The sequence below is a fragment of the Mustela nigripes genome, chromosome 7 (assembly GCF_022355385.1).
Source record: "Mustela nigripes isolate SB6536 chromosome 7, MUSNIG.SB6536, whole genome shotgun sequence".
In the NCBI taxonomy this organism is placed as follows: domain Eukaryota; kingdom Metazoa; phylum Chordata; class Mammalia; order Carnivora; family Mustelidae; genus Mustela; species Mustela nigripes.
The window spans coordinates 97827728-97844660 of NC_081563.1; the positions used below are offsets into that span (position 1 = coordinate 97827728).

A 16933-nucleotide genomic window follows, 5' to 3' on the forward strand; every position below is an offset into this window, starting at 1 on the left:
CTCTGGGATCATGACCTGAGCCGAATGCAGACACTTAACACATAAGCCACCCAGGTACCCCTATTCTTTTTTTCAATGTTTTAAAAAAGATTTTATTTATTTATTTGAGAGAGAGGGAGAGAGAGAGAGAGAAGGGTAGGGGCAGAGGGAGGAAGAGAGAATCCACGAGCAGACTGCCCGCTGAGCATGGAGCCTGACATGGGGCTCAGTTCCAGGACCCTGAGATTATAACCAGAGCCAAAATCCAGAGCCATCTGTGCCATCCAGATGCTCCAGTAATCTGATGTTTTGACTTGTAGCTCCATTGTATAGTCTGTAAATCAAATAGCATGTATAGGTGGCTATTATTGCAGTAGAAATGTTAGCCTGTGTCATTATCTCTATCTACCATTATCTTTCTCTTTTTACCATTCTAAAATTCACATAACAAAATTCACCATTTTAGCCATTTTAAAGTGTAGAGTTCAGTGCTATTTAGTCCGTTAGGAGCAGTATAGAAGCATCACCACTCTATTTGTCGAGAATGTTTTAATTGCCCCAAAAGTAGACCCAGTATTCATTTTGCAAACATGCCCCACATCTCCTCTCCCAGATGCCTGGCAAGTACAAATCTACTTTCTGTTTTGATGGGTTTGCCTATTCTGGACATTTCCTATAAATGCATCTCCTGCCTGTACTTGAGAAACCAGAAATCCAGACTCATGCAAAAATCTTCCAAACGTTAAGTGGTGCTGATGTGTGAATTCAAATGTGTTTTCAACCCTATGCATGCTGCACAGGGGCACAAGGGAGCTTTCTGGAGCAATGGAAGTGTCCTTCATACTCTTTGGGATATATACACTCACTGAAACTCGAACTGTACACTTGAAAGTTATATCTCAATATGGTTAATTTATTTATTCTTAAAGACTTTTAGAGAGAGAGCGTGACAGCACAGGGCAGGGGGACAGAGAGAGAGAGGGAGAAGCAGACTTCTTGCTGAGCAGAGAGCCTGATGAGGGACTTGATCCCAGGACCCTGAGATCATGACCTAAGCCGAAGGCAGACGCTTAACTGACTGAGCCACCCAGGTGCCCCTCAATATGATTAATTTGAAAAGAAAAAAGAAAAAGACCCCATATGTGGCCATCAAAATACATTCTTTTGAGATTCTCTACTCTTCTATGATCAGTCATGTGTGAAAAATAAACCTGGGAGCAAAGCTGGAACTTATTCTGTACCTAGTTGAGGTTCAGTAAGTGAAAACCATCACAAAGTTTGGCAAAGAAAAATAATCTGAGAATTCTTGTTGCACAGGAACATTTTTCTTTCTTGGCTTCAGAAGAGTTATCCACAAGGATGGGTTTCTCTTTTTCTTTAGGATACTGGAGAAAACAGTTGGATCATATCTCTGCCCACCTCAGGTCTTATGCTCAGAACAACCCTGAATTCCGGGCCTTGATCGCAGAACCCAGAATGGGAAAGGTGGGTGAACTCTGGATGGAATCTCCACTCCAGAGAGTCCCGTGGGAACAGGCTGCAGGTCCCCTCCACTTACATCATCTGAGACTGCACTTTGCTTGGCTCTTTCCCAATTCCTGTACTGCTTTCCACACTTCTATACGGTCCTCCCCTGCAAACACTGCCTTAGCAAATCACTTGCACACGAGCCTTGCCTCTGAGTCTGCTTCTGGGCACCTAAGATAGTAAATTGTGAAAATTCCATACTTTTAGATGCCACAAGCTATGGAGATTCTGGGGTTCAGAGCTAAAAAACCCAGAAGAGTTTAGTCTCGCCAAATTGTGCACTTAAATCCAGTCTATATTAGCAGCAATAGTAATCATACGAATTGCAATTTCCCAATACACTCACTATGTGTTCATCTGTCCCTAGTGCTCATAACAAACTTATAAGGTAGGAATATTACTTTGGCAGCAGTGTTTTGTTTTTGTTTTTGTTTTAAATGGCCACAAATTCATCGGTAGTCTTCCCTTCAAAGAGTGGAGTCACTGTCTTCTTACCTCAAATGTAGGCGGGCTTGTGGAATTTAGGCTTACAGAGTGGTAGCAGTGATGCTGTGGGACTTCCAAGGTGTGGTCTTGTGAGGCCACACTGATTCCTCTCCTACTGGGCAGACTCTCTTCCAACACTCCTTCTTGGAGCCCAGCCACCCTGCCGTGAGAAACCCAAGCCCCATGGACTGGTGACATGGTGGTGTACCCCTCTGCAGCCATAGCTGAACCCAGTCCTTGAGTCATCTTGGCTCAAGAGCCAGGCAGATGAGTGATGAGATCCAAGGTCATTCCAGCCTCCAAACATGCAGCCACTTCTAGCTATTTGAGTTTTCCCAGCTGAGATGTCAGACAAATAGAGCAAAGACAGTCCCTGCTGTGCCCTGTTGGAAGCCATGAACTTCATAAAATGGTTGTTGTTTAGTGCCACTAAGTTTGAGGTGGTTTATTCATTCTTTGGCCTAATCCAGGGGTCTGTAAACTATGGTGTGTGGGGCAAATCAGGCCTGCCACCCAGTTTTGTAAATCAAAATTTTTTAAGATTTTATTTATTTGGCACAGAGAGAGAGAGAGAGAGAGAGCACAAGCAGGGGGAGAAGCAGGCTTCCCACTGAGCAAGAAGACCAATGTGGGGCTCAGTCCCAGGACCGTGGGATCATGACCCAAGCCAAAGGCAGCCGCTTAACCAACTGAGCCACCCAGGTGCCCTGTAAATCAGGTTTTATTGGACCAAAGCTCGTTCATTTACTTATTGTCCATAACTGCTTTTGTGCTGCAGTGACAATGGTCACATAGCCCACAAAACCTAAAATATTTTCTGTCTGATCCTTAAAGCATTTGCTGACCCCTGTGTGGTTGAAATTCTTCCAGCTGCTTAAACAGAGAAGGTTGCTCAACTATGATACTTGGCCCTTGATTGCCAAGGCCTGGCCCCTCAGGACACCCAGCTGATGATATCCAGCCAGGTGGATTGATTAGATGTAAAGTATGTCTCTTTAGAGAATATAAATTTGGGTCTGGCTTTCTTATCCAGTCTGGGAGTCTCTGCTCTTTGATGGGAACATTAATTTTGTTCATTTACAATTAATGGAATCGTAGCTGTGGCTGGATTTGTGTCTGTTACTAAGCTACTTACGCCCTGTTTTACTTAGCTTTTGTTCCTTTGTTTTTCTTTTCTTGTCTTCTTTTGAGTTTATTAAATATTTGATTAAATTTACAGTTTAACATTTCAGGATTTCTTGACTGTTGCTCAGGACATCAAGTGCTATGTGCGTGGTTGTGAATTCTCTCGAATGTTTTTTTAAAAGCTCATCTCCGCTACTGTCCATGAAGATGGCTATCAAGTTAGCATCCGGCTGAATTATATTCAAGTATCCAACAAGGTGAATAAAACCTTTAGAAGCTGTTCATTTGAAAATTGACCAAACCAGAAAATTGTAACTTACACTATCGAAACACTTCTGTGTAATGCATAGAAGGCATAAATTCCAAATGTTATAAAACTTGACTAAAGGCCACTAATTTCATAGAAATAGATAAGTAACTGCACCAAATCTCGGAGAAGCCAAGTTTTAGGCACATAAAGATGTAGTAAGAACAGAAATTATTACCCACTCAGTCGGTCCTGTGGTTCTCAGGCTTATTTATACTCACTGAAGTCTGAGTATAGGTGGAAGGTGGACAGATATGTTTGCTGGTATGTACTTTCACCTATTTGCCTATAACAAATAAACCAAACTTTGTGGCTCTGCCTCCCTTGATCTACGCTCTTACATGGTGACTGGAACTTTGCTACTGCGCCCATAGTGTGTGACAAACACTGACTGATTCATACCAGTAGCTGTAGTTTCATTGGACAAGAAGTCAGAATATACAAAAGAATAAGGAATGGATTGAGAAGACTGGTAAAGAAGGTAAGGAAAAGCATAGTGATCAATATTTATCAGGTCCTGGCCATGTCCACAACAGGGGACTCGCGGTGTCTTTAAAATGAGGACAGACACGTGGGCTCTTCCTAATTCAGAGGCTGGGAGAATGCAGTCTATGGACACACATGAAAGTGTTTTGAAGTCAAGCACTAAATGCAGTGTTTTCAGTTGTGTGGCTGCAGAAGAGCTTGGGTCAGGGAGGTGCTTGAGGAGAAGGGGAGTGAGGGACATGAGACAATGCAAGGAAAGGGGCTGAGTGGTCTGAATAAAGTCCAGCTTCAACTTGATCCATGAGGAGCTCTAAATGTGACTTGCACCATGAAGTTGTCCCAGTTGATGCAAGAAAAGGAGAGATGTAACCTCTAGAGCAAGGCAGTACCCACCTGTATAGGCAGCTGGCCAGCTCTGAGGTGTTAGCAGCTGAGAGGGATACACTAAACAGCTTGGGGAACCAGGTGGGCACCAAGAGCATCTTCAACTGTAAATCTAGTTTTATTGGACACGCAGTCTATCGGGTAGAAGTGCAATCATTATCCCCAGGTTTAATATGTTTTTTCTTAGCCTGCGTGTTCTGTTCACACAGTAGCAGGTGGTGCCCTGTGGTGGGAGAGGCAGCCACATGAGGGTGGGGCAGGATGCCAGGCTGTGGAATCCATCCAGGTGGATACAGAATTCCAGGTCTGGACTGTGATCATCTCTCCTAATTTTATAGACCTTCATTTTACCTGTTTGACTTTCACAGCATCCCTTTGAGGTAGGCCATGATATTTTCACTTTACAGGTGAAGAAACTGAAGTACAGAGAAATTTAACCAGCTTTGTTCAAGGTCCCTAAGCTAATAAGTGATAGAGCCAAGATTCGAACTCTGTAGCCTGAGCTTTCCCATCTTGCCACCCAAATTCTAAGACACAGAGGGGTTTGAAGCAGGGGAGCACCATCACTTATAAATTGTAGAAGTCTGAGTGGGGCAGCCATGTAGAATATGTGCTATCAGGAACCAGTTGGGAATCCCTTGCAGGGATCTTGGTGTGTGAAGAAGGGGCTGTGGCCATAATGACAGAAAGGAGGGGCCAGGCTGAGGAGCCATTTAAGAGACAGAACAGACAAAACATCACAGTGAGGGGATGTCCAGTTCTAGGTTGGCTCTATGTGTAGCTAGAGTGGTCATTAATGAAGAGCAGAACAGGTTAGCAGAGAGAGAGCATCATCAATCACGGTGTCTATATTTTTTCTGTCGCCCAGAATCTTTACCTCAGCAAGGCAGTGGATTTCAGCAACCACTTCCTGAGCAGTGTCACCGAGGGTGGTGATGGGCCATTTGGCAGCAGGTCCAGCTTGGGTGAGTTGTACCCTTCCAGTAATTTTAAACAGTCAACCAGGAACAAACTGACCTGGCAAGGAGGGCAGGGAATCGCTTAAAATTTGCCAGTTCAACCACACATCTTCCTTTAGTGTTCCAGCCATTTTATTCTTTTGGCTTCTCTGAAGTTAGGAGTGAGATTTTTGAAATCTTTCACAGGGCGTGGGGAGATAAGTTGTGTGTGAGGTAAGTTAAAAACTGTAGTCTCCTTTTTTCCCCTCCTTCCCATTCATCCTCTGGTCCTGGCCTGAGATGAGTGGCTCCAGGAGTCCTTCTTGTGAGGCTCAATAAAATAGACATTTCTATACAAGCCGTTTTATACTTCTGACCTCTTGAGGGGCGTGATAGCTGCATAGATCTTTATATGTGGGGAATGGTGGGGGGTATCGTTTTAGTCCTTGACTCTGTCATTTCAGTGAGTGACTACAGCCAGAGTACCTCAGATACCACTGAAAAAGTCAAGAGGATGAAGAATTTCAAGACCAAAAAATTTCAAGAAAAGAAGCTGCTCACAGTATGTGTACTCCTTTGTCCTTATAGCTGTCTTCTTAGGCCTGTCTATTGAATGTTTCACTTTGAGATATTTTATTTTATTTCGTTTTATTTTATCTTATTTATTTTACTCGATTCCATTCCATTCTATTTATTTTTTAAAGTAGGCTCCACATCCAACATGGGGCTTGAACTCATGGGCCTGTGTTGCATGCTCTACTTACTGAGCCAGCCAGATGGCCCTACTTTGAGATTTTTTTACATTGAAGAATACCTTTAATTTTCTGTTCCTTTTTAGAAGTGTATTTTTATTTTGTGGAATCCTTTAAAGTATGTCAATATTATTAATTAGAATTATTTTAAAGTTCTTATTAGTTTCTGGAATCACCTCTGTTTCCTCTGCGGTCAGTTCTCTGTCCATCTTTCTCCATCTTATTTTTGGTTGGTCTCAAATATGTGATGATCCTTGGTTGCTAGGTCACGTTGACAAGTGAAGGACCAGTTTGAGTAGCACCAGTGCCTGCCATGGGTGTGTGGCATGAATGTTTTGGCCTCAGGTCTCTGTGAGGGTGGATGGGCATGCTGTGGGGCAGGCCTCCCTGAAGGGTGTTTGGGCAGAAGGCAGGAAAAAGCATTGGGATCCCCTAAGCTGCCTTTCCTCTGGAAGTAAGGATGGTGCTGTGAAAGGCTCTAGCATATTTCATTCCTGGATGGAACTACCTTCCCTGTGTCTGTCACAGAGATCTGGGCTCTTCTTGGACCCAGTATTCCCAGTAGAAGACTTTGTTAGGCAAACCATGAACTCTCTGGAAAAAAGTTACCAGTCTTTAAGCAGAGAGCACAGGGGAGAGAGAGAAGGCACCGCTCATCTCAGCCACTCAAAGCAAAGCCCTTCCATAGAATCCAACCTGCACCCAACATCAGCCCTCATTGTTGATTAACGCAGCTTCTGCAGGGCTGCCTGGAGGGCACAGACTCTATCTCTGGCATCTTCAGCTTGTTTTTCTTTGCTTTGTTTTCCATCTCAGCCAAATTCCAGCTACTTCCAATCTTTGGAATTCCTCACAATTCCTGATCCACTGATGGCACCCTTCCAGAGCTTCCCATGGCTGTTAGAGTTTTGTTTTTCCAAAATATAGACCATGAACACTTTTAAGTGGAGCCTTGGAGAAAGAGACCGTGGATGCCCTTGTTCAGTCCCCCACCTTGCCTTTCACTCGGTCCTCTTTGGCTGCAGTAAGGGAAGACAGATGTGTTAGCAACAAGCTCAAAGCCTAGGTCTCCCGGAGATGGGGATGGACACATGTGGTTCTTCCCTCCATCTTCCATGAAGCCAGGCCCTCGGGGCACCCTCAGGGGTGTATACACCGGCATCTAGATTGTATCATGATTTCTCCAGAGGTTGGTGACTTCTCACCTCATCTTATTTTCCCCACCACATGCTTTGCATGTCATAAACACCAATAAATTGGGGAAGAAGACCTTAGAATTATATTAACCTGTATTGTATATGATTCCTTGCACTCCTGGCCTTCTCCCAGTTTAAAATACTGTCAGTGAGCAAAAGAGAAGTATAAAGTTGTATAAACTTTAATAGTTTTGGAGACTACCCCCACTTACTCTGTATGTGACCTGAATCCCCCATTGCTATATGCCTTTATTTTCTCATTTGTATTTAAGGGATAAGTATCAGACAAATAATAACAGTGTCCAGTGGTTCACTCATTCGGTGGTTATTCAGAGCACACATATACCAGGCACACTCTCAGTGGTGAAAATAAATCATGAACAAAAGCTATAAAAGTTTCAGACCTCTTGAGGGTAACATTCTAGTACATTCTAGTAGAAGTTTCCATAAGGAATGGAATTCAGTAAGAACAAGTGCCCCCCAAGACTCCCTAGGTGTTCACTTATTAGAATACCTTGTACCATTGTGTAACTAGCCTAGAGTAGGGGGCAGAAGGGACACAGCCTGAACCTGGGATCTTCTTCTGGAAGGTTTAGAGGCCTTGACCAATGTCCTCATCCTAATTGCTCCTCAGAGAGCCAGGAGAGGGTAGATATATGATTTCTACTTTGTAGACAAGAAAATGAGAGTCCCGGGACCACCCCAAGTCGCCCTCAGATCCAGTGGTGGAAACCTACTGAAAGTAATGTCTCCAGCCTTCTAGATGGCCTCTTCAGCCTTGTAACAACCAGCACCTGCAATCCTTTATATATAAAGAAAAATAAAGGGGAATTACATCACATTTTGAAAATACAGCATATAATAAATTCTTCAGATTTCTGATGTTAGGTGAGACCTTCCCCCCAACCACCACCAAATAAGAGTCGACTTTATGAGTTCACTCATGCCTCAGCTGAGCACATTTTCTGAATAGTCATACTTAGGCTGATTCAGAACATTTTATAAAAACATGCAGAGGAAATATTAGGATTCATCTGGTTGCTTTTCCTAGGAATATTTATTTCCTTTGTAATTAAACTAGTGGTGGAGAGGTTTCTCATTGCATCCCTGTCCTTAGTAAAGATTGAAAAATGCCAATTTGGCATCCTTCCTTGAGACTATGTTTCAGAGGACAGCAAGATTTTCTTTCTTCTTTTTTTTATTAAACATTTTTTTTAAGATTTTAAGTACTTATATTTGACAGAGAGAGGCGGCGAGAGAGGGAATACAAGCAGGAGGAGGGCAGAGGGAGAAGCAGGCTTCCTCCTGAGCAGGGAGCCCGATGTGGGGCTCGATCCGTGGATCCTGGGATCATGACTTGAGCCGAAGGCAGATGCTCAACGACTGAGCCACCCAGCCAGATTTTCATTAGCTAGGTTTATTTGTGCTGCTGGTGTCAGAGACGACACACACACACACAGTCACACACACACATGAGCACATGCACGCACACGCTCACACTCACCTGATCCTGGAGCTCAGAACTTAACCTTGGAGAAGAAGTGTTTGCCCGCAGGTTGAGCTGGGGCAAGGGGGACCGTACTGTTTTGTGACGGTGAAAATGACCTTGTGTAACCCTGCAGCCTGAAAACCGTCTCCTGCTGAAGGAAGTTGGACCAACAGGGGAAGGGAGAGTCTCTGTGGTTGAACAGCTACTCGAGGAGGTCAGTCCAACTCAAAGACCAAGTCTCTCTGAGGATTTTAGCCTCATGTTTCACCGCTGTCTCTTTTGGATGCAAGTCTTGTTTGGTATTGTGAGAACCACGGGCCACTTCATTTAAAATCACCTGGAAGTGGACTAAACAGCCAGTCAAGAACTTTTACATTAATTATTATTGATTACTAGTTTTTTGTAGCAAAGAAGAACGTCATATGAGCCCAAATGCTGTGCATAAAGGTAGACCGAATCCCTGGTCTGTGTCCCATGTGACCTTCATGTTTCCTAAAGAAGCGAGGTTCGGGGGTACCTCCCCCTACTGATTGGGGGGGAACAGAAGTTTTATCGCCCAAGTTAAGGCAGTTAGATCTTGAGTGCCCTGATTCTCTTCTCTTCTGATTTAAAGCAGTTTGGTTCCTCCAAGCATGTGTGTTATACTTCGCAGGATGGCAGCTGGATGCTGCCGAGAGTGGGGTTTTGTGGCCAGTCTGTCCTTTTCCTTATGCCTCAGGGAGCAGATCCCAACTGTAGGGATGGCGAAGAGCAACCCGTGATAACCAAGGCCGTTGTGAACAAGCACCATGAAGTGATTCCAGTCCTTGTGCAGAGAGGAGCAGACACGGAGCAGCGCTGGGGCCCGTAAGTAAGACGCAGTCACAGGAGAGTCCTGGCACGTGTGGCGGTCAGCAGCTACCCCGGGGCCCTGACTGAGCAGCGTCCATCCACATGCGTGCCCTGCTCTGCTGGAACCCCTTGGGATCCATCTTAACCCATCTGGGCCTTAAGCAGTGGCTTAACTGCCTCTCTCTTCCAAACCTGGGCAAAATAAAAGCTTTTAATTGGACTGTTGGATTGCCAAATTTTTTGTAGCTTCTATAAATGATGATACATTTTGCTAGCTCGCAAGTTTACACTGAGGGGGCCGGCAAATCCTTCACCCTTGGGATGTTAAGCAACATTATTTTCATCATGATCTGAACTGTTGAGATCGCTCGGAGGAGAGCGGGCCTAGGGTAGTCCCTATAGAAACGTAGCCATTAAGTTACTACACAAAGGAAACTTCATCCGAGTTCACTATGTGATTTGTGCATTGGTTTCCCCAGCTGGGAAGCGGGACAGACAAACACCAAGTCCTATTGGACCTTTTGTCACTTCCCTAGTCTTGAGCCCGCCCTACTTCTTGGCCTCTCCCAGCCTTGGGATTCTGTTGTTCTCTCCAATTACTTTGGAAACATGGGGTGTTTCCTCCAGGGTTTTTATTCAAAATATATGCCCATTAATTTTTCTGTGCATGCTTTTATGTTTTGGCCCAATAAAACAGCTATGGGAGATAGACACAACCCCCTTTTTAGTTTATTTTAGAGCAGAACATTTGACACATTTGGTGGATGTATTTGGTGGCTGGAATTTACTTGCTCACCTTTTCCTAGGGTTCGCATTCTTCTTACTCTGTCAGCTTCTTCTTTTATCCCACACTTGGGTTATCATTATTCATAAAAATAATGCCACCTTGTTTGGCACTGAGGTGTACTTTGTATTTGTACAATTCAGACAAGCTTTTCTTAGGGCGCTTATGTATAATGCCCGTGGTTGATACAAAATCTCTTGAACAGATTTTTAACTGATGCTTACATAGAATGAGTCCCAGCCTTATGAGAAGTCCAGCTGAGAGGAAGAAACTGCTCTGGACATGGAACAGAGTTCCCGTTTTTCCTTGGGGTTCCTCAGTGCCCTTTCTTACTTCCTTACCATTCTATAAATTGACATTTACCTACACGTGATCTAACTCTACGGTTGTACCATGTGTCTAAACGGCAGGTAATAGCCCGTTGTCACTCCCACTGTGTTAGCATAGTTAGCGGAATCTAGCTCACGTGGAGGGGGAGGGAGGAAAGCCAGGCCAGAGCTCTCCCTCAAAGTAGCGCGCAGAGATTCTTCTTCTACTTTAGTTTTTGCCACTAGAAGATAGCAGATTTTTCCACCAAGAGCCGGCTCTGCTAAGTCTGCTTTATATTTGTTAGTTTGAAGTGTTTGGACCTGGGTCTGCCTGGCCTTTATCCCTTGGCTAGACCTCTGTAGATCCAGTAACATGACCTCAAGCCTCCACCCATCCTACTGCTCTTAAGGTGCAATTTATCCAGAGATCTGGCTTTCCTATAAAAGAGGTTCAGTGAATTGTTCCTTAGCGATCAAAGATTAAACAACTCTTCCTCCCCCAACTCCCAGCTTGTTTGACTAGTAGAGAGAAGCAGCCTAGGCGGTCTCTACACCAGGTGACTTCTGTTCAGTGGCTTGGCAGGTAGCAGAAAGCCCTCCCAGTGTTTCTGTTTCCAGTGTTTTTCTCTTTCCTACCAGAATACACTCATATCCAACCCAAGGAGATGGCTAAGGAGAGGTGCACATCCTCCATCAAAGCTGATTCCTTGGGGCACCTGGGTAGCTCAGTTTTTAAGTGTCTGCCTTCAGCTCAGGTCCTGATCCCAGGGTCCTGGGATTGAGCCTCGAATCGGGCTCCCAGCTTGGCGGGAAGCCTGCTTCTCCCTCTCCCACTCCCCCTGCTTGTGTTCCCTCTCTAGCTGTGTCTCTGTCAGATAAATAAAATCTTTAAAAAAGAAAAAAGCTGATTCCTCTTAATAGCAGATTTCAGGAACACAGATTCAAGGTCTCGTGAGGGAAGGGGCAAAGAGAAACACCATTTGCCTTTGGACAACAGTTAACACCCCTTCACTGGCAATTTCAGACGTTCTGCCCTAGTAGCTGGGAGGGGCACATGTAAACATTAGTCTGCTTCTTAGAGGTTCAACTGTGGAGAGTTATTCTATTAGGTAATTCTTGATTTACAAAGAGAGAAGGTACCTTCATCCACCATGATACTTAGATTTGAGTAAACCGTTTGAGTAGTTTGTGCATTCATAGTAGAGTTTCTTTAAAATACAAAGTCACAGAATACCATGGTTGTACCTGCTGTACCAAACATGTTCTAGAAGGTCTGGTGATACAACACCAAGCTGCTCGTAGCAACAGATTCACAAGTATCACCTCTGCTCTGAACAGAAGAAGGTGTCCCCTCTAGTGTCCTTGCCTTGTTCGAGTCATATCATTTGATGACCAGTGTACAAAGTTAGAGTCGGCGGTCACAATTCATTACTTCCCCAGACTGAACTGTGGTTACACAGAAAAGCCAGCCATGGTTCCCCGCCCCCATACCCCCACCCCCCACCCAGCTGGGAAATAGAACATGCGCTCGGCTCTCAGTTTTGGGGGTGTTATGAAGGAGGATCACGTGTCCGCTCAGGAGATGTGGCAAGCCCATGAATACGTGTAAGTTCCAGTGGTAGATGCCTAAGCAAGACCCAAGGAATGTGAGGGCTGAAGTAACAAGCAGTTGTGCTACCAGGGAGAAAGGAAAGACGAAAGGTAAGGAAGGGTTGGTGTCATTAGCATGACTCTGTCAGCGTGCCCACAGTATCCTGCATTACAACTACTTTAGCAGGATGATTTTCTTCCCCCCAAACAGGCTCCAAAACACAGCTCTTCATGAAGCTACTCTGCTTGGCCTGGCAGGAAGGGAGTGCATCGCTGCTTTACTGAGGTATGCTCTCGGCCTCTGGGGGAGACTTCTGAGGGCCCCCTGCTGACCTGTGATGATTTCAGAAGGCCCTAGTTCCAGAGCAGTTAACCCTGGGAATAGGGGCTACCATCCCACCATGGATCTCCAGCACTGAAGGCTCTGAAAAGAACAATGAAAATGTTGTCCCCCCATCAAACTTGGTTGTGGGACTTCGATGCAATGGGAGCCAGTGGGCAGGATTGGCAATTGAATGTGTTGAAATCACAGAGCCCTTCCAAAGATCTCAGGGTAGAGTTGCCTTGGGGCCTTTTGGGGATGGGTTTAGCAAGGTGGGGCCAGGAGGCTCCCAGACTGGCCTCTGTGTCAGGGATGAGCCAGGTCTCCAGGTTCAAGTGCCTGAGTCCTTCTATTCATGCCCATTCCCTTGGCAGGTGCAATGCAAGCATCCAAAAGAAGAACGTGAATGGCCAGACGCCATATGACCTGGCTCTGCAGGCTGGGGATGATGTCATCACCTCGCTCTTTGCTGCTAAGCTCAGCCTGGACGACTCATAGACCCCAAGGGCCTGCAGAGGACCTAATTGCAAGAAACCATCCAGTTCTGGCTGTTCTTTGTTTCTTTCTGAGATGTGGATTGGCAGTTTGAGAATTGAGATGGAAAGGAACTCATAAGACTTTTTTATTTTTTTAATACAACACTGTAAGCCACCATGCAGGCATTTCCCAATATGCTGTCGATGGTGACGAACTTAATGTATGTCTTTTTTTTTTTTAAGGGTTTGTTGCTGCTTATTTTAGAATTTTCTTTTAAATTTATTTTTCAGGAGGTGTCTAGGTGGCACAGTCAGATGAGTGGCTTACTCTTGGTTTTGGCTTAGGTTGCGATCTCAGGGTTCTGAGATCGAGCCCCACGTTGGGCTCCACACTCAGCACAGAGTCTGCTCAAAAGATTCTCTCTCTTCCTCTGCCCTCTCCCCGCACTTGTGCAAGTACACGCGCACTCTCTCTCTCAACTAAATAAATCCTTAAAAATTTTTTAAAAATTTATTTTTCAGTAGGTAATAATTGCACATGGTTCGAAGCTAAAAAGTATGAAGTGTTATGTAGTAAAAACTCTGCCATCCCTGTCCCACAGCCACCCACATCCCCTCGTCAGAGACACCACTGATACCAGTGTCATCTGTGTCTTTCCAGATATAGCACAGGATTATATAAGCACATGTATATAATATATGCATCTGTACAGAGAGGGTATACATAAAATACAAATATAGATAACAGATACAGTCCTTGCCCTCTTTAAGACAAGTACTAGCGAACCACACACTCTTCCGATGTGTTGCATCTTGTTCTCTTCCTTAATATATCTCGTAGGTGGTTCCAACTTAGTGCATAAAGATTAAGTTTATTTTAAAAAATGTTGTTTCTGATGTTGAGCTCATCAATATTCCTATTGTTACCGTTTGTTCTTTGGTTGGCAAACAAGCCCCGAATCAGCCATCTGCAGGGATGTGTAATTTTGACTTATGTCTTTTTTCAGATTGTTATTTCAGTCCTCGGGTGATAACGCTGAAAACGTGGTGTCCCTAAATAGTTTCTGTTAAAGCGTGTTGATGGAATATTTATTAATTCTGAATGATTAATTCGGCACAATAAATACCCGACTTCTTTGAGTAGACTGCTCTCATCGCTACCTGCACACCTTTCCCGAGTGGGCGACTGTCTGCGGGAGGACAGGAGCAGGGCTGCTGAAAGCCAAGCCCCCACGCGGGGATGGGTGACACTGGCCGGCCCCTGTCACACTTGGCCGTCTGTGTTGGGCTGCTGCAAGGTAACCAGGGTCCTGAGAGACCCACAGAGTGGGTTAGGGTCAGTTTGCATTGTATCAGCTCAGCTGGTACAATGTGACCTGTCCCAGACTTCCCTGCCTTTATGGCTCCGTGCGGGATTGGCTGCAGCTTCTAGCTTCCCAAGATGGAAGTGAAGCTGCGGTCCTCACGCTAGGAAGGTGGGTGAGGGCCCCAGATGCTCACACCCTACAGGTTCTGGATTCGACGCTCAGGGAAGTGGGTGTGGAGTTCAAGACCATTTTACCCAGAACTTAGGGAACAGGGGAGACCCCATGGACCCATGGGTTCCAGAAACTTTCCTCTTGGAGCTCTCAAGTGTAACTTTCGTGCCCTGAGTGCAGGAAGCCCATCTCCACTGCTCCTTGGGTTTCCAGGAGAAGGGAGTGGCCTGGCCCTGTATCCAAGAGGCAAGGCACTCACTTGACATCTCCTGCCAGGGATCCACCCTTTCGCCCCCTGCCAGCACAAATCACCTTTGAGTTTCTGGCAAACCTCATTTACAGAGTGAGCAGGTGGCTCGAGATGCGAGAGCGCAGGTTCAGGTCCAGGAGCTCTGCTGAAATCCTGCAGGGTTATGTAAAGCATTACATAAACATTGAACTACATATTTTCAGGAAAATAAAGTTACACACATGTTTCAAGCAAGGCCTGTCTGATTTCAAAATTCATGTTATCTCTTGTCCGTCGTGAAGTTTTATTTTTCCTTTCCCCAGGACCCTGTATCAGGGCTTGAAATGGGAGCAGAACCACCATAGTGATAATGAGTAAGGGGCAATGAAAAGGACTGGACTGCGTGAGTGACTGAGGCTGGTCGCAGGCCAGGAGCCGCTGTAGCTCAGCAGGGCCTCAGTGGGGAAGGAAAGGAGGGTGCCGAGTGCGATGAGTGAGGACAACGTGGAACCCGTGGGCCCAGCCTCCCTCCGTCCGCATGGTCACAGGTGACCCGCAGGAGATGCGACCGCCCCTCAGCATGTAACTTGTTCCAAGCATCGCAGGCTGGGCTCTCCAGAAGCCGACTGAGACAGCTGGGGATGGCAGATAGAGGAGGACGCGGATGTATGGGGGATCAGCCCTTGGAGAAGGAAGAAGAGGGAGGAACTGCAGGAGTTGCCACCCCAGATGCAGCCCCCACAAAGCTGCAGCAAGCCCCAGGGCAGGGTACTGGAGAGGAGGATTGCCCATCATCTCGCGGTGCCCGGACAGCTGTAGCTCAATCACTGGGTGGCTGCTCCCCCAGGACAGCTGTGACTTCAAGCCAGGCAGCTCTCTGGGACAGCCCCTGAAGTTGCTAATGACTGGAGGCCGTCTGCTGCCCTGTCTGTTGCCTCCATTCCCCACCCCCGGCAGGGCACTCAGAGAATGCGCCTGTGGGTACCGCCGAGTGCACGGCGTGGGTCCCTGACCCTGGCTGCCTGAAGGAGGAGGTCTGGTGGGAACTGCCTCCACTTACCAGCCAGCCAGCCCTGGAATGCCAGGGAGGGTGGCAGTGACACTGACCTCAGAGCACCCACCTGCCTGCTCTGGGTGCCGGGTGGTACATGGAGGGACAATTAGCAGAGCGCCCGGTGGCTGGTGACTCGGGCCACCGCAGACTCCCTGCACCGGTATTCCCCACAGACTCCTTCTGAGGCTCAGCGGCAACTCTTGGAGGAGCCGCCCTCACTTTGTGGCTTCCTTCCACACCCCCACAGGGCTCCAGTGGCTGTGGAGTTTGCCGTCTCCCCCACCACCACCTCGCCCCCAACCCCCAGGCCATCGGACCATCTGGGTGAATGGATTCTCACATGTCTATTGGTCATGGAGTACCTTATAGTTTTCTTGTTGATTTGGAGAAATGGATTATATCCTCTAGAATCAGAGTATTTTCTAGGGTCTTGAGCAGCAGATTGAATAGAGATATAATACCGGCCACATATATAAGTTTTCTAATAGCCAAACTTAGTTTCCACTGATTCCCAACTTACTACCAATCCTGGTGGGATGAAAAACTGTACGTTAGTGATTTTCAGCATCCATTAAATTAATTTTTCGCCATGACTGAGTTACACTGATAGCTTCTCTTTTTTAGAATTTATTTATTTATTTGACAGACAGAGATCACAAGCAGACAGAGAGAGAGGAAGAAGCAGACTCCTTGCTAAGCAGAGAGCCCAATGCGGAGCTTGATCCCAGGATCTTGGGATCATGACCTGAGCCAAAGTCAGAGGCCTTAACCCACTGAGTCGCCCAGGCGCCCCTGGACTCACAGTGTTATAACCTTCTGTTTTTTCCGACTATTTTGGAGTGGTTCATGAAACACAGGAATGAAATATGTTGTGCAGGTTTATTTAGTAGAAGGCTTTCAGTATAACTCAGGGCCTCATGATTTTTAGGCATTAATCTTGGGCCTCTGTTATCAGGGCTCAGGCAGAGAAGCAGGACTAAAAGGAGATGTGTATCAAGAGACTCACTACAAGAAACGGGTGTAGGTGGTTCTAGAGGCCTGCTGGGCAAGTCCCCAGTCGCAGGGCAGATGTCAGGAAGGACATGCTCCAGCACTACTGAAGCTGGTGTCCCCCAGCAGAACTCCTCTATGGAGATCTCTCTCCTTCAGGGCTTTCAACCCACTGAATCAGGTAAACCCAGACCTGCTCAGA

General features: G+C 46.1%; 1 protein-coding gene across 5 annotated transcripts in view; it reads left to right on the forward strand.

Moving 5' to 3' along the window:
* Positions 1-14123, forward strand: part of DZANK1 (double zinc ribbon and ankyrin repeat domains 1) — a 64542-nt gene extending 50419 nt beyond the window's left edge. For all 5 annotated transcript variants that reach the window (XM_059406477.1, XM_059406480.1, XM_059406479.1 and 2 more), the window contains 8 exons: positions 1361-1464; positions 3300-3374; positions 5163-5259; positions 5697-5794; positions 8803-8883; positions 9388-9515; positions 12394-12468; positions 12879-14123. In XM_059406477.1, coding sequence (XP_059262460.1) covers positions 1361-1464; positions 3300-3374; positions 5163-5259; positions 5697-5794; positions 8803-8883; positions 9388-9515; positions 12394-12468; positions 12879-13002 — 782 coding nt within the window. In that variant the 3' untranslated portion in view covers positions 13003-14123. The remainder of the gene's footprint in view (positions 1-1360; positions 1465-3299; positions 3375-5162; positions 5260-5696; positions 5795-8802; positions 8884-9387; positions 9516-12393; positions 12469-12878) is intronic.
* Positions 14124-16933: the final 2810 nt, after the last annotated feature.